This window comes from Heloderma suspectum, chromosome 2, assembly GCF_057233095.1.
Source record: "Heloderma suspectum isolate Gila_16-S chromosome 2, 16-S_ref, whole genome shotgun sequence".
NCBI lineage: Eukaryota > Metazoa > Chordata > Lepidosauria > Squamata > Helodermatidae > Heloderma > Heloderma suspectum.
Window position 1 is genome coordinate 337,658,094 of NC_139459.1, and position 13,072 is coordinate 337,671,165.

Consider the following 13,072-nt stretch of genomic DNA (forward strand, 5'->3'; position numbering starts at 1 on the left):
AACTCTGAGGTTTTCTTCCTGCCCTTAACCAGTGCTTATCCTGAGGCCTACTTCCAATGAATGTAACATTCACCTCTGTCCAAATGAGGTTAGCTGCTGTAGACCCACAAGGCACTTCATTCCACTGGTACCTATTAACAATCAGAAAGGGGGCTAGGAAGAATCAAGTATTTATGTGTCTTCTCTGAGAACCTGCCAGAGACCAGCAAGAAGTCACTCACCTTCATTCTCTTCAGGAAGAGATCAGGAGGTTGTGGCTGGGCTGCTTTACGATACTCCTGGGTGAAGTCACTCCTGCATCTGCTTCTGAAGTTGCCATAGAAACCATTGGCGTGCTAGAGCAAGACAGGCAACAGGGAGCCCCTAATTAGCAATTCATCAATATAATCCACCAGCCTCTCCAAACTTGATGGTTAGCTTGATAAGGCCAGTGGAGGTCACACTTTGCCTCTGACAAAGAGGAAAGCATTGTTATTATTCTTATTACTGACAAGAAAAGCGACTCTTCGGGCTGGGGCAAGCAGACAGGTGAATCTCTGAAGATGCTTGCCTGCTTCCCACTGGGATCTTGGGTCACATATTCCAGCCAAGGGCTTGTCAAGAGGGCTTAATTTGAGAGAATCAGGAGTGCTGTTTCAACACTCTCAATCACCAGAGTCCAGATGCGCAGAGTGCTTCAGCCTGAGCTTATCTGCTCCAGTGTACTTGGCTGATAGGGAGTGTTCAGCAGAAACAGGCCATGCCCTATTCAAGGCTGCCTTCCTGCACTCACCCTAACAGCGTCCTGGCTGAAAAGGTACCCCCCCACCAACACTTCCTGTACTCCTGCTTGTGTCCTACAGCATCCAACCATTCGTGCAGGACTTGAAAGCCAAAACCTGGACAAGCCTAACACATGGTATGACAAAAAGTTATAGGCAGGACTGAGTATACTCTGCATTTTTTAAAAATCACACTTCTGCATTAGAGTAACTGTAATTCTGTGACAGAAAAGTTGGATACAGCAACCACTATAATATGTGGAAAGCAAGCCAACTGCATAGATCTATTATTTTGCACAGGCAAAAGAGAACACCCCAGTTCTCAAACCAAAGATGACTAAATGAGCTCCCCGCTCCATTTTAACAGATCGTTGAAGATTTTTCACTGTCTGCTGAAAACTGTATTAATTTACTCTGTGTTAGCCTGTTCTGCATGGATTTAAAAGCCAAGATGGCAACAATTCCTTTGGGTAAAGGCATGCTTTCATAAGATAATTGTCCTAAAATTTGTTATCAACTGTTCAAAATATATCTCAGCAGCCTTAGTGTGTGAAATGGTAGGCTGTGCCCTGCATGTGCCTTAGGGTGCTTCCGTATATGACTTCTATTGTGCAATTGCCCTGCCTCAGTGATGGAATTGTATTTGGGGTCCAGAGATGATGACCTCTTCAATGTGTAGTCCTCCTGTGTTTTCCCACCACTTCTTCCATCTTTTTTTCTTACTAGCAAAAAAATCTGCTAAGGAAGAAAAGATAGAATAGATGCACAATGCCTTGATCATTAGCACTGGAACCCTCGTCTAGGACCAATCTCAGTGTTCCTGCACATATATTTATCTATATTGTGCATTAGAGACAAAATGTATCCACCCATGTAGAGACTGAGCTTGCTAGGGGAGTCAGCTGAATCCCAAAGAATGAGAACTGAAATATATAATGAAGAGAAACCACAGAGGATGTAAAACTGACAACAGCAACTTTAATAAATAAGGCTTATTAAGAACAAGCCATGCTGCATACTGTTCAGGGCTGGTGTTAAGGATAAACATGGTTGGGCACTTGCTGAGGGCCTACACCTCAGTAATGGCCCTCTACCAAGATTCCCGTGGATTTGCTCCTGTTCCTTACCACTGTAATCAGCTTGTTCACCTACCTCTCACTGTAAGCCGCCCAGACAATGGTGGTGGTAAGGAGGAGGAGCAGTAGATGTCACTACCTACTTGCTTACTGGCTTTCTGCCTGCCAAGCAAGCAAGTGGTAGCAATGATGAGAAGGATGAGGAACAATAGCAGTAACAGGTTCTGATTCACTGAGATTCACTGAGGGAGTGTGCTTGTTGAGAGAATCTTGCTCAAGGACCCTCAAAAACCTGAAGCTGACACTAATAATTCTGCAAGCAATGCTGAACAGAAATAAAAGCACAGTGCCTGAGACCTCAGGGTCCTCGTAGTATGGGACCTCAGGAACCTTCTAGTATGGCGAGTGAGGTGGGCCAGTACACTTCCAACAACTATAGCAACTCACACTATAAATGTTAACAAGGCAATCCTCCAAACATAAAAATGGGGACAGCAATTTATCAGGAACAGGATCAGAAAATAGGGGCTGTCTCTGAGGTGTTTGTAGTCATGGATGAAGGGCAGAGAGATAGAAAGGCACCGAAGCTTCACTTTCTGACCATCGGAAATCACATTCAGCAGGGCTTCTGAGATTTCATCAGGCATTGCCCACACACTTTCAAACCCATCTTTGCAGCCTTTATTGGCTAAAAAAAATATTTAAGAAATAAATGACTGCTAAGAGTCTTAATATGCTGAATTCTGTGCCATACTTATAGGGTGAGATTGTGGAATACATACTGCCCTGATTGTGGGAAAAGATCGAGGCCCTGTTCGGAATTCGTTTGCACTATTGGCAAGAATGAAAGGGAAGGGCTGAGCTGGAACAGCAGGAGGCAATCAAAGACCACTTTTCTATGCCCATTGCCTTTGCCTGGCTTGTGTGCAGTCTTTGAGATCACAATCCTCATGGCTACAAAACAATGTACAATTCCATCTTTCATCTATCTTACATCTAAGCAATGTGTCTCATACAATAGATTACAAGCCATGCCACTCCATAAAGAATTGTTATTATAAGAGAATAGCTGAAGGAAGTGGATATATTAGTTTACAGAAGGAAAGAAAGAAAATTGGAAACAGGGCATTCTGAACATTTCCTTATATTTAGAATTCTGTGAAAACAAAAGGGAGAACATTTGTTCATCATATCTATCAAGAAAGGGGCAAGAAAAAATGGGTTTACATAAGTGAGTTTAGATAAAAAACATTAGAAAAATGCTTCAGATATAAGCAAAGTCTGGAAATGGATTGCTTTCCTTGGAGGTTTTCCAGAAAGACTGGACCAACATTTGTCAAGAATAATTTCAGAATAATGCTGCAAGGCAGAGGGTTGGACCAGATGGGCTGTGGGATTGTTTATTCTATGAATCTAGAACATTTTTCTGGAATTCAGAATAGTCTCATAGGGAGAAAAATTACTACCTCCTAGAACATTATAGCAAATTCAACCTAATGCAGTTATCCTAAATGCTGAACAGTGGGGACATGTCTAGATTCACCAGCTGTCAAGGGTAAAACCTGTTTTCATTTTTTTTCCTCCATAGGCAACTAGTCACCCTTTTAAGTAAAGGAATGTGGGCCTTTGGCACACATTTAATATACAGGCTAAATAATTGTTTCTATAACCCTTCAATATGTAGAACAAGTGAATTAGCCAGAGAAATAAGTGTTTCTGAGGAATAATCATGTGGTCTGAAACACAACCACCCCTGAATTAGGAGTTCTGGGCTGAATTTTGGGTGTAGTGAAGCAACCATGTGATTGTTTCATATATGCCCAGTTTGTAATTCAACCCATAATTGCATAATTTACCTTCATGGTAGAGCCGGCCCTAGTAGCAATAAATGGTTAGGTATCTTCATGCATAGCACTTGCTTGGTGTGTATTTCTGCTGCTCAGGAATAGTAGAGAGTGAAGAATGTGAGGCATAATGCAAAAGGGGGAGTAGGGGTGCTTTCAGACAAGGCTTTTATGGTGCTATCCCCCTACCTCATTCATGGAATTTTATGGGGGGTCCAGACACTGTTGTCTTCAGCTCGTAACCCCCCTCATGTTTTCCCACCACTTCTCCCATCCTTTTCCTTACCGCGGAAATCCATAAAGGAAGAAAAGACAGAATAACCGCACAATGGCTTCTCATTTGTAGTGCTAGGAGCCCTCCATCTGGAAGCACCCTATGAAATCAGGAGGCAAGAGGAAGAAATAGATTGATAGCCCACTAAACGTATGATCTGATGTGAGGTGTAAGTGAAGTATTTATATAGGTATGTGTATGTGTGTTTGTGGATGACCAGGATTACAGGATACAGCTCATGGGGGAGGGAAATTGCTATTTTTTATATTTGAAGCTAACAAAAAAGAATACATGCTGAGGTTTCACAACATATAATAATAAGTTTGTGGTGTCTGCAATACTTTGTCCCTGTAACAAATTGTATATAGGAAAAACTACAAGGAATCCTAAAATTAGAACAGGAGAACATATCAGTAACATCAAACATGGAATCGAAGGAGCACCATTAGCCCAACATTGGAATGATAAAACCCAGAGACCTTTCATTCTGGCCAATAGAGACTATTTGTAAATGGGCAGAAAGAATTATTTTAGAAAGGGATGTTAGCTAGGTGGATCTTGAGGCTAAATACAACGACTCCTTTTGACATTAAGAAGTCTCTCACCCTTGCAACGCTCCTTTGAAATACAGCTGTTTTTAATCAGGTTTTGTGTACTTAAATTCTTATTTTTTTTCTCCCAGACCTAACATAGCATAGGAGACTGGCATCTGAAGAGCAAAAAAACAAACACTTGTAGCATTATACTAAGTAAATCAGTTTATCTCTATGAAATGTGAACGTTTCTACATAGTTTGTATATTTGAGTGTCTCTTTCTTTAGGTTTTGCAGAGTTTTTATATCTTTGTATGATGATGCACAATTGTGATATTGTTGTGGTATATACTGTTGATCCCTTCATGGATCACCGCCTTGTTGTGGCGAAGGGGCTTGCATAACTCAGTGAAACCATAAGCTATGCCGTGCAGGGCCACCCAAGACGGACAGGTCATGGCAGAGAGTTCTGACAAAATGTGGTCCACTGGAGAAGGAAATGGCAACCCACTCCAGTATTCTTGCCAAGAAACCCCCATGGAACGTATCACAAGGCTAAAAGAGATGACACCGGAAGATGAGCCCCTCAAGTCGGAAGGTGTCCAATATACTACTGGGGAAGAGCAGAGGGAATTTCCAAGTAGTGCCAGAAAGAGTGAAGCGGCTGAGCCAAAGCCGAAAGGACACTCAGCTGTGGATGTGTCCGGTGGTGAAAAGAAAATCCGATGCTCTAAAGAACAATATTGTTTAGGAACCTGGCATGTAAGATCAATGAATCAAGGTAAGCTGGAGGTGGTCAAACATGAGATGGCAAGATTGAACATCGACATCTTGGGAATCAGCGAACTAAAATGGACAAGCATGGGTGAATTTAATTCAGGTGACCATCATATCTACTACTGTGGGCAAGAATCCCTAAGAAGAAATGGAGTAGCACTCATAGTCAACAAAAGGGTGGGAAAAGCAGTACTGGGGTACAATCTCAAAAATGATAGAATTCTCTCAGTACGAATCCAAGCCAAACCATTCAACATCACAGTAATTCAAGTCTATGCCCCAACCACTGAGGCCGAAGAAGCTGAGATTGATCGGTTCTATGAAGACCTACAACACCTTCTAGAACTAACACCAAAAAAGGATGTCCTCTTCATCATAGGGGAATGCTAAAGGAGGAAGTCAAGAAATCACCAGGATAACAGGCAAGCATGGCCTTGGTGTACAAAATGAAGCAGGACAAAGGCTAATAGAGTTTTGCCAAGAGAACACGCTGATCATAGCAAACACCCTTTTCCAACAGCACAAGAGGTGACTCTACACATGGACATCACCAGATGGTCAATATCGAAATCAGATTGATTATGTCCTTTGCAGCCAAAGATGGAGAAGCTCTATACAGTCAGTAAAAACGAGACCTGGAGCTGACTGTGGCTCAGATCATGAGCTTCTTATTGCAAAATTTCGGCTTAAATTGAAGAACGTAGGGAAAACCGCTAAACCATTCAGGTATGACCTAAATCATATCCCTTATGAATATACAGTGGAGGTGAGGAATAGATTTCAGGGATTAGACCTGATAGACAGAGTGCCTGAGGAACTATGGACGGAGGTCTGTAACATTGTTCAGGAGGCAGCAACTAAATCCATCCCAAAGAAAAAGAAATGCAAGAAAGCCAAGTGGCTGTCTGATGAGGCTTTACAAGTAGCTGAGGAAAGAAGGGAAGCAAAAAGCAGGGGAGAAAGGGGAAGATATACCCAACTGAATGCAGATTTCCAGAGAATAGCAAGGACAGACAAGAAGGCCTTCTTAAATGAACAATGCAAAGAAATCGAGGAAAACATTAGAATGGGAAAGACTAGAGATCTCTTCAAGAAAATCGGAGATCTCAAGGGAACGTTTTGTGCAAAGACAGGCATGATAAAGGACAAAGAAGGCAGGGACCTAACAGAAGCAGATGAGATTAAGAAGAGGTGGAAAGAATACACAGAAGAACTATACAGGAAAGATCTTAAAGTCCCTGATAGCCATGATAGTGAGGTCATGGAACTTGAGCCGGACATCCTCGAGAGTGAAGTCAAGTGGGCCTTAGGAAGCATTACTAACAACAAAGCTAGCGGAGATGACAGTATTCCAGCTGAGCTATTTAAGATCCGAAAAGATGATGCTGTTAAAGTGCTGCACTCAATATGCCAACAATTTGGAACACTCAATAGTGGCCACAAGACTGGAAAAGGTCAGTTTACATTCCAATTCCAAAGAAGGGCAATGCCAAAGAGTGTTCAAACTACTGCACAATTGCGCTCATTTCACATGCCAACAAGGTTATGCTCAAAATCCTACAAGCTAGGCTTCAGCAGTATGTGAACCGAGAACTACCAGAAGTACAAGCGGGGTTTCGAAGGGGCAGAGGAACTAGAGATCAAATCGCCAACATTCGCTGGATCATGGAGAAAACAAGACAATTCCAGAAAAACGTCTATTTCTGCTTCATTGACTATGCTAAAGCCTTTGATTATGTGGATCACAACAAACTGTGGCAAATTCGTAAAGAGATGGGAGTACCAGACCACCTTACCTGTCTCCTGAGAAACCTGTACGTGGGTCAAGAAGCAGCAGTAAGAACTGGACAGGGAACAACCGAATGGTTCAAAATTGGGAAAGGAGTACGACAAGGCTGTATATTGTCGCCCTGCTTATTTAACTTATATGCAATCATGAGAAACACCGGGTTGGATGAATCACAGGTCGGAATTAAGATTGCCAGGAGAATTATCAACAACCTCAGATACGCAGACGATACCACCCTAATGGCAGAAAGCGAAGAGGATCTAAAGAGTCTCTTGTTGAGGGTGAAAGTGGAGAGTGCAAAAGCTGGCTTGAAACTCAACATTAAAAAAACTAAGATCATGGCATCTGGCCCCATCACTTCCTGGCATATAGAAGGGGAAGAAATGGAAGCAGTGACAGACTTTATTTTCTTGGGCTCCAAGATCACCGCGGATGGTGACTGTAGCCATGAAATTAAAAGACGCTTGCTCCTTGGGAGGAAAGCTATGGCAAACCTAGACAGCATAGTAAGAAGCAGAGACATCACCTTGCCGACAAAGATTCGTATAATCAAAGCTATGGTTTTTCCAGTAGCAACGTATAGCTGTGAGAGCTGGACTATAAGGAAGGCTGAGTGCCGAAGAATTGATGCTTTCAAACTGCGGTGCTGGAGAAGACCCTTACGAGTCCCTTGGACTGCAAGGAGGTCAAATCAGTCTATCCTAAAGGAAATCAACCCTGAGTGCTCATTGGAAGGACAGATACTGAAGCTGAAGCTCAAATATTTTGGCCACCTAATGCGAAGAGAAAACTCCTTGGAAAAGGCCCTGATGCTGGGAAAGATTGAAGGCAAAAGGAGAAGGGGATGGCAGAGGATGAGATGGCTAGATAGCATCACCGATGCAATGAATATGAACTTGAGCACACTCTGGGAGAGAGCGGAGGACAGGAAGGCCTGGCGTGCTATGGTCCATGGGGTCATGAAGAGTCGGACACGACTTAATGACTGAACAACAACAACAATATACTGTTGAACACAGGGAATACTGAAAGTCTATAAATATTGTATATATTTTTAAGATTTCCCTGAAGAAGGACCTGCATCTGGCCCTAAACATGTTGGAACTTTGTTCTTTTGTTGAACAAAACATCCTTTTTGTCTTCCCCTTTGCTTTTGGCTTTATTTTTATATTTGGCCTAAACCATCAACATGCCTAAGGCCACTCCTGTTTCCTGCCTGAGGTGAACATACTATGGTTGCTAGGCAGCCATAGGCCTTGCTCCCTAACTATTTTCCCCTGAGGAAAACAGAGTGGAGTGCCATGTGCCCTTCTTTTCAGATAGCACTATTTGAAGGCACCCTTTATCCACTTTAAACATAAAGAACCATAAGAAGGGATAGTGGCAAGGGCCTTGAAGTTAGTCATCAGCAATTGGCACCTGGACAGCAGACAGGACAGGCACACAGGTCACCAAGTCACATTCTTTCCCACCATGGTGAGATGCATTATATTTCTATTTACATTATAGTAATTATTTATACATTTGCACTGATACATATACATTAGCATATGCAAAATCTGTATCTTTGGTTCTCTTTTGGGGTAATGCATTCCCTCTTTTTTGATTATATGTAAGTGGTCACCCTAGGGGGATCCAACGGTGAAAAAGTAGGAAGGAGGAAAGGAGGCCCCAGAGATGGGGAGCAGAAGGCATGAATTCATGGGCCCCATCAAGAATACCTCACTGCTAAGGTATGGCGCTGTTCAGAGACAACTGTCAGAATTTGGGTCAAGCAGTGCCTGTCATTCTGTTCTTTTCTAGAGTTAAACACCTGTCTAAAAATAACATGCACCCACCGTGCTGCATGCACAAAATCTCATATCATCTGAGTGTCAGTTCTGAGGAAATAGGGGCACCTACCAGTTGGCATCCCTCCCATATAAAGCAGAGCTGATCTTTTTTGTAAGGTTAAACTGACCTCAGCAGACCCCTTAGCATCATCTCTTAGGCTTCTTCATGCTTCACACCCTGGTTTAATGACCTTCATGTGCAGGGCTTAATTTGTGCCAGAGTTTGCTCAACTCTAGAACATATGAAGTAATAATAAAAATTAAAGGGCCCCTGATAAAGGGCAGAATGTATTGTCCTCACCACTAAGTAAATACATAGAATTTCCACACACCAGGGATTAGGGAGAAGAACTTCCAGACCAGAGGGTGATGTTTCCAGACACACTTGAGCCCTGTTATCTCTTTTTCTAAAAAATAAGCACTGTTTATGGGGCCCTACAAACAGCCACAGACAACATTCATCACAGGCATTGAGCTTACCCATGTCCCTACAATAGGGCTAGGCATCCCCTCAGAATCTGAGGGGAGTGGCCTAAAAGCAGCCAGTCCCCTCAGCTTTTAGAGCAGCCACCTGAAGCTGGCTGGGATCTGGGCTTAGGACTTGTTGGCCATGTTTACATAGTTGCTAAGCAACTATTCTGTGAGGAAAGCATTGATTGTTAGATAAGGGGCAAGATGTCTGCCTGCTCAATATGCCATTTTGAGGTACTTTTTTCCTCTTGGGAAGAAACCTACTTTATTTATGTATTTGAAACATTTTTAACCCACCTTTTAAGATGTACTGCCCTCACAAGGCAGCTTGTTGTTGTTGTTGTTGTTGTTCAGTCGTTAAGTCATGTAATATTACAAAAACATGAACATACAATTACAGTTAAACACAGATAGCAGCAGCAGCAATAATTAATACTTTTAAGCACCAAATACAGACTGGAATAAATAAGTCTTTAAGGGAGCAATCCTATGGCCACTAGTCAGCGGCTAGATGGCCATAGGATACGTCAGTTTCCAGGAACCGACCTCGGACCCCGTGCTCTGAGGTCGGTTCCCTGAGAACTGACCTTCCTCCCCCACACTGCTTCGCAGGCAGCTCGGAATGGCCCTGTGCTCTGAGCTCAAAAGAAGAGTGTGGAGCGGCGAAAACAGGGTGTCCCTGGGGGTGTTCCAGGGTGGGGAAGGCAGAAATGCCGGTACAACACATTCAACGTGTCATCTGGCAGCCACTTCCCCTGCTCTGCCTTCCCACGGCTAGACAGCTGAAATTGTCTGTCTAGCCGCAGATGCAGGGCGGCTGAAGTGAGGAGGGGACAATCCCCTCTGCACTTCTCCTGCCCTGCATTAGATAGGCGGTCGCCTCCAAGTTCGGAGGTGGCCACCTATCCCAGTAGGATTGCTCCCTAAGTGTTTTTTTTAAAGCCAGCAGTAATGAAGCCATATGTATCTTTCTGGGGAGGGAGTTCCAACCATGTGGGACCACCACTGAGAAAACCCTCTTTCTAGTACGTACCAGCCTAATGGCTCTTGTTAGTGGGCCAGAGAGTAAGGCCTCTGACACGGCTGTTAATGCTTGGGCAGGTTCATACAGGTATAGGCAGTCCTTCAGATAATGTGATTCCAAACTATTTAGTGTTCTAAAGGCCAAAACCAGCTCCTTGAAGAGGGCCAGGAAACTAACAGGAAGCCAACATAAATGATACTTGATTAAAATGTGGACACTTATTGATGACTAGTTCTCTGATAGTGTCTAGAAAAGTCAGAAGGATGGGTGAATTGGGTTGCCAGCTGGCTAGAAAAAACCTGGTTTGCTCCTGTGCCTTTGACAGGGGTTTGACATGCAGAAATCAGTAGGTGAACTGTTTCATGGCACTGGAGACCCAGGCCCCATCTACATGACACCGCTTTCAGCCCCCACCCCATTGCAACAGTGCAGCAATGCGGTTTCAAACTAGCATCCCCTGCAATACACTTGTGATTTACTGTGCGCTTCCCTAACAGACTCGCAGTGCCCTTTTTTTTTGGCCATTATACTTAAATGCACAGCTGTGCAGTCCTGTGAGCATGGGGTCACAACACTTCATTGGCTGTTTTGTATTTTAGGGGTTCTGTTGTGTCTTTCCCTCAATTGTTAGTTAAAAATTGGTTGTTCTGTGCTCCTTCGAAGCTCGAAGATCATGCCTCAATTAGGAAAAAAAACATTGCAGAGAAGCTCCGATTCTGTGAGGATAACGCCGTAATGTAAAAAAAACAACATCCGGAGCGGGTAAAACTTAATCTCATTTGAAGGGATACAACAACCCCCTGCTCAGTGCAGGAAGCCTGATTCCCAGGCAGTCTCCCATCCAAGCACTGACCTGGACTGACCCCGCTTAACTTCCGAGATCAGACAAGTGCACGCACATCCAGCCCTTTCCTTGTTGCTGAGGAAATGAGGGGAAGCTATATGATAGGTAGCTAGAAGAAGACATGGGGCCGTCAAGAGCTGTGATTGGACAGGAGGGAAATACAAACACCGCTGCATATGGACAAGAGGGGGAAGGGACTACGACTGGATATGGTAGCGAAGGCAGAAAATCAGAGCACATTAAGGGGAAATACCGGGATATTAGGGTATTGAAACCAGGAGCACGGAAGTGGGAAATTCCGGTTCCAATTCGAGGCGGCTACTGCGTAATGTGAAAGACGGGCGGTGAAACCTCATTGGAAGCGAAAAAAGGCAGTAAGTATAGATCCAGCCCAAGTGTTGTACCATATTTTGTCAATGTCCTGCTCACGGGATCAACAGAGGAAAAACTTTCTGAATGACTTCAAGAAGTTCTACATAGTTTTGACATATCTGGCATTCATGTAAAAAAGGAGAAATGTGAAATTGGAACCTCAAGCCTAACATTGCTATCATATTGATGCTTCTGGCATTCACCCCACTGATGAAAAAATATGTGCAGTTCACAATGCACCTGCTCCAAAAACAAAGCAGGGACTTCAAGCCTGCTTGGGACTTCTCAATTTATACCATGAGTTTCTTCCACAAAAAGCTACCATTGCTGAGCCACTGCATCACTTGCTGGGAAAAGGAGTTCCATGGAACTGGACCAGCCAGCATGAGAATGCTTTCCAGAATGTCAAACACTTGTTGAGTTCAAATTCTGTTCTTGTACATTATGATGAAAAAAACGCCACTAATCCTTACTATTGATGCTTCTTATGGGGTTGGTGGTGTGGTAAGCCACAAATTTCTAGATGGTACAGAGGCACCAATTGCTTTTTATTCAAGGACTATGTCATCCACTGAAAGGAACTTTGCACAAATTGACAGAGAAGCCTTGGCTGTTATTGCAGGAGTCAAAAAGTTCCACAACTATCTCTATGGCCATTCTTTTGAAATACGCACAGTCCACAAGCCTCTTCTAGGAATCTTCTCTCCTCGTAAGCCTACTCCCTGAGTACTACCACCTGCATGCAGCGTTGGAGCATTCTGCTCCATGCTTATTATTATACACTTGTCTACAAACCATGAAAAGCAATAGCTAATGCTGATGAATTGAGTCGAGTACCACTTCAAATTCCAGATTTTGTTGTACCTCTTCCACTGGAAGTCTTGATGCTAGAAGCCCTTCCTGACCCACCTCTTCAGGCTGATCAAATTGCTAGGCTGACTGCTCGAGATCCTGTACTGACTTTTTAAAAAAAAACTGGGTATGGAGGGGATGGCCAGATGAGGAACTGCCAGAAAAATTTAAGACATTCAAATGCCATCAGCATGAGATGTCTGCCTATAAGGGTTGTCTGCTATGGGGAAACTGTGTTGTTATTCCAGATAAGGGTCATCAAACCATCTTGACCATGCTGCATGCAGCTCACCCAGGGATCATTTGCATGAAAGCATTGGCCGGGAGCTATGTCTGGTGGCCCAGTATTGATTCAGATATTGAAAAAACTGTAAATGAGTGCAGTAGTTGTCAAGCCACTAGGCACAATCCACCAAGGGCAGCTTTCTTTCCATGGGAAGTGACTAAGAAGCCTTAGTCAAGAATTCATAAGGATTTTGCAGGACCATTTCAAGAAAAACACTTTTTGGTTGTGGTAGGTTCTTACTCAAAGTGGCTTGAAGTAGTCTTAGTACCATCACAAACAGCCACTGCAATAATCACAGAACTGCGCCACTTATTTGCAACCCATGGGTTGCCTGATA

The 13,072-nt window shown here is 43.4% G+C and overlaps 2 protein-coding genes across 2 annotated transcripts in view; one reads left to right on the forward strand and one right to left on the reverse strand.

The window, feature by feature from the left end:
* Window positions 1–9,400, reverse strand: part of CIMIP7 (ciliary microtubule inner protein 7) — a 58,251-nt gene extending 48,851 nt beyond the window's left edge. The window contains exons 1-2 of the mRNA XM_084840580.1: window positions 9,367–9,400; window positions 222–335 (exon numbers count right to left, since the gene is read on the reverse strand). Coding sequence (XP_084696706.1) covers window positions 222–335; window positions 9,367–9,393 — 141 coding nt within the window. The 5' untranslated portion in view covers window positions 9,394–9,400. The remainder of the gene's footprint in view (window positions 1–221; window positions 336–9,366) is intronic.
* IHO1 (interactor of HORMAD1 1) overlaps window positions 768–13,072 on the forward strand; it is an 80,779-nt gene continuing 68,474 nt past the window's right edge. The window contains exon 1 of the mRNA XM_084840572.1: window positions 768–898. The gene's annotated coding sequence lies outside the window, so the exon portion shown is untranslated. The remainder of the gene's footprint in view (window positions 899–13,072) is intronic.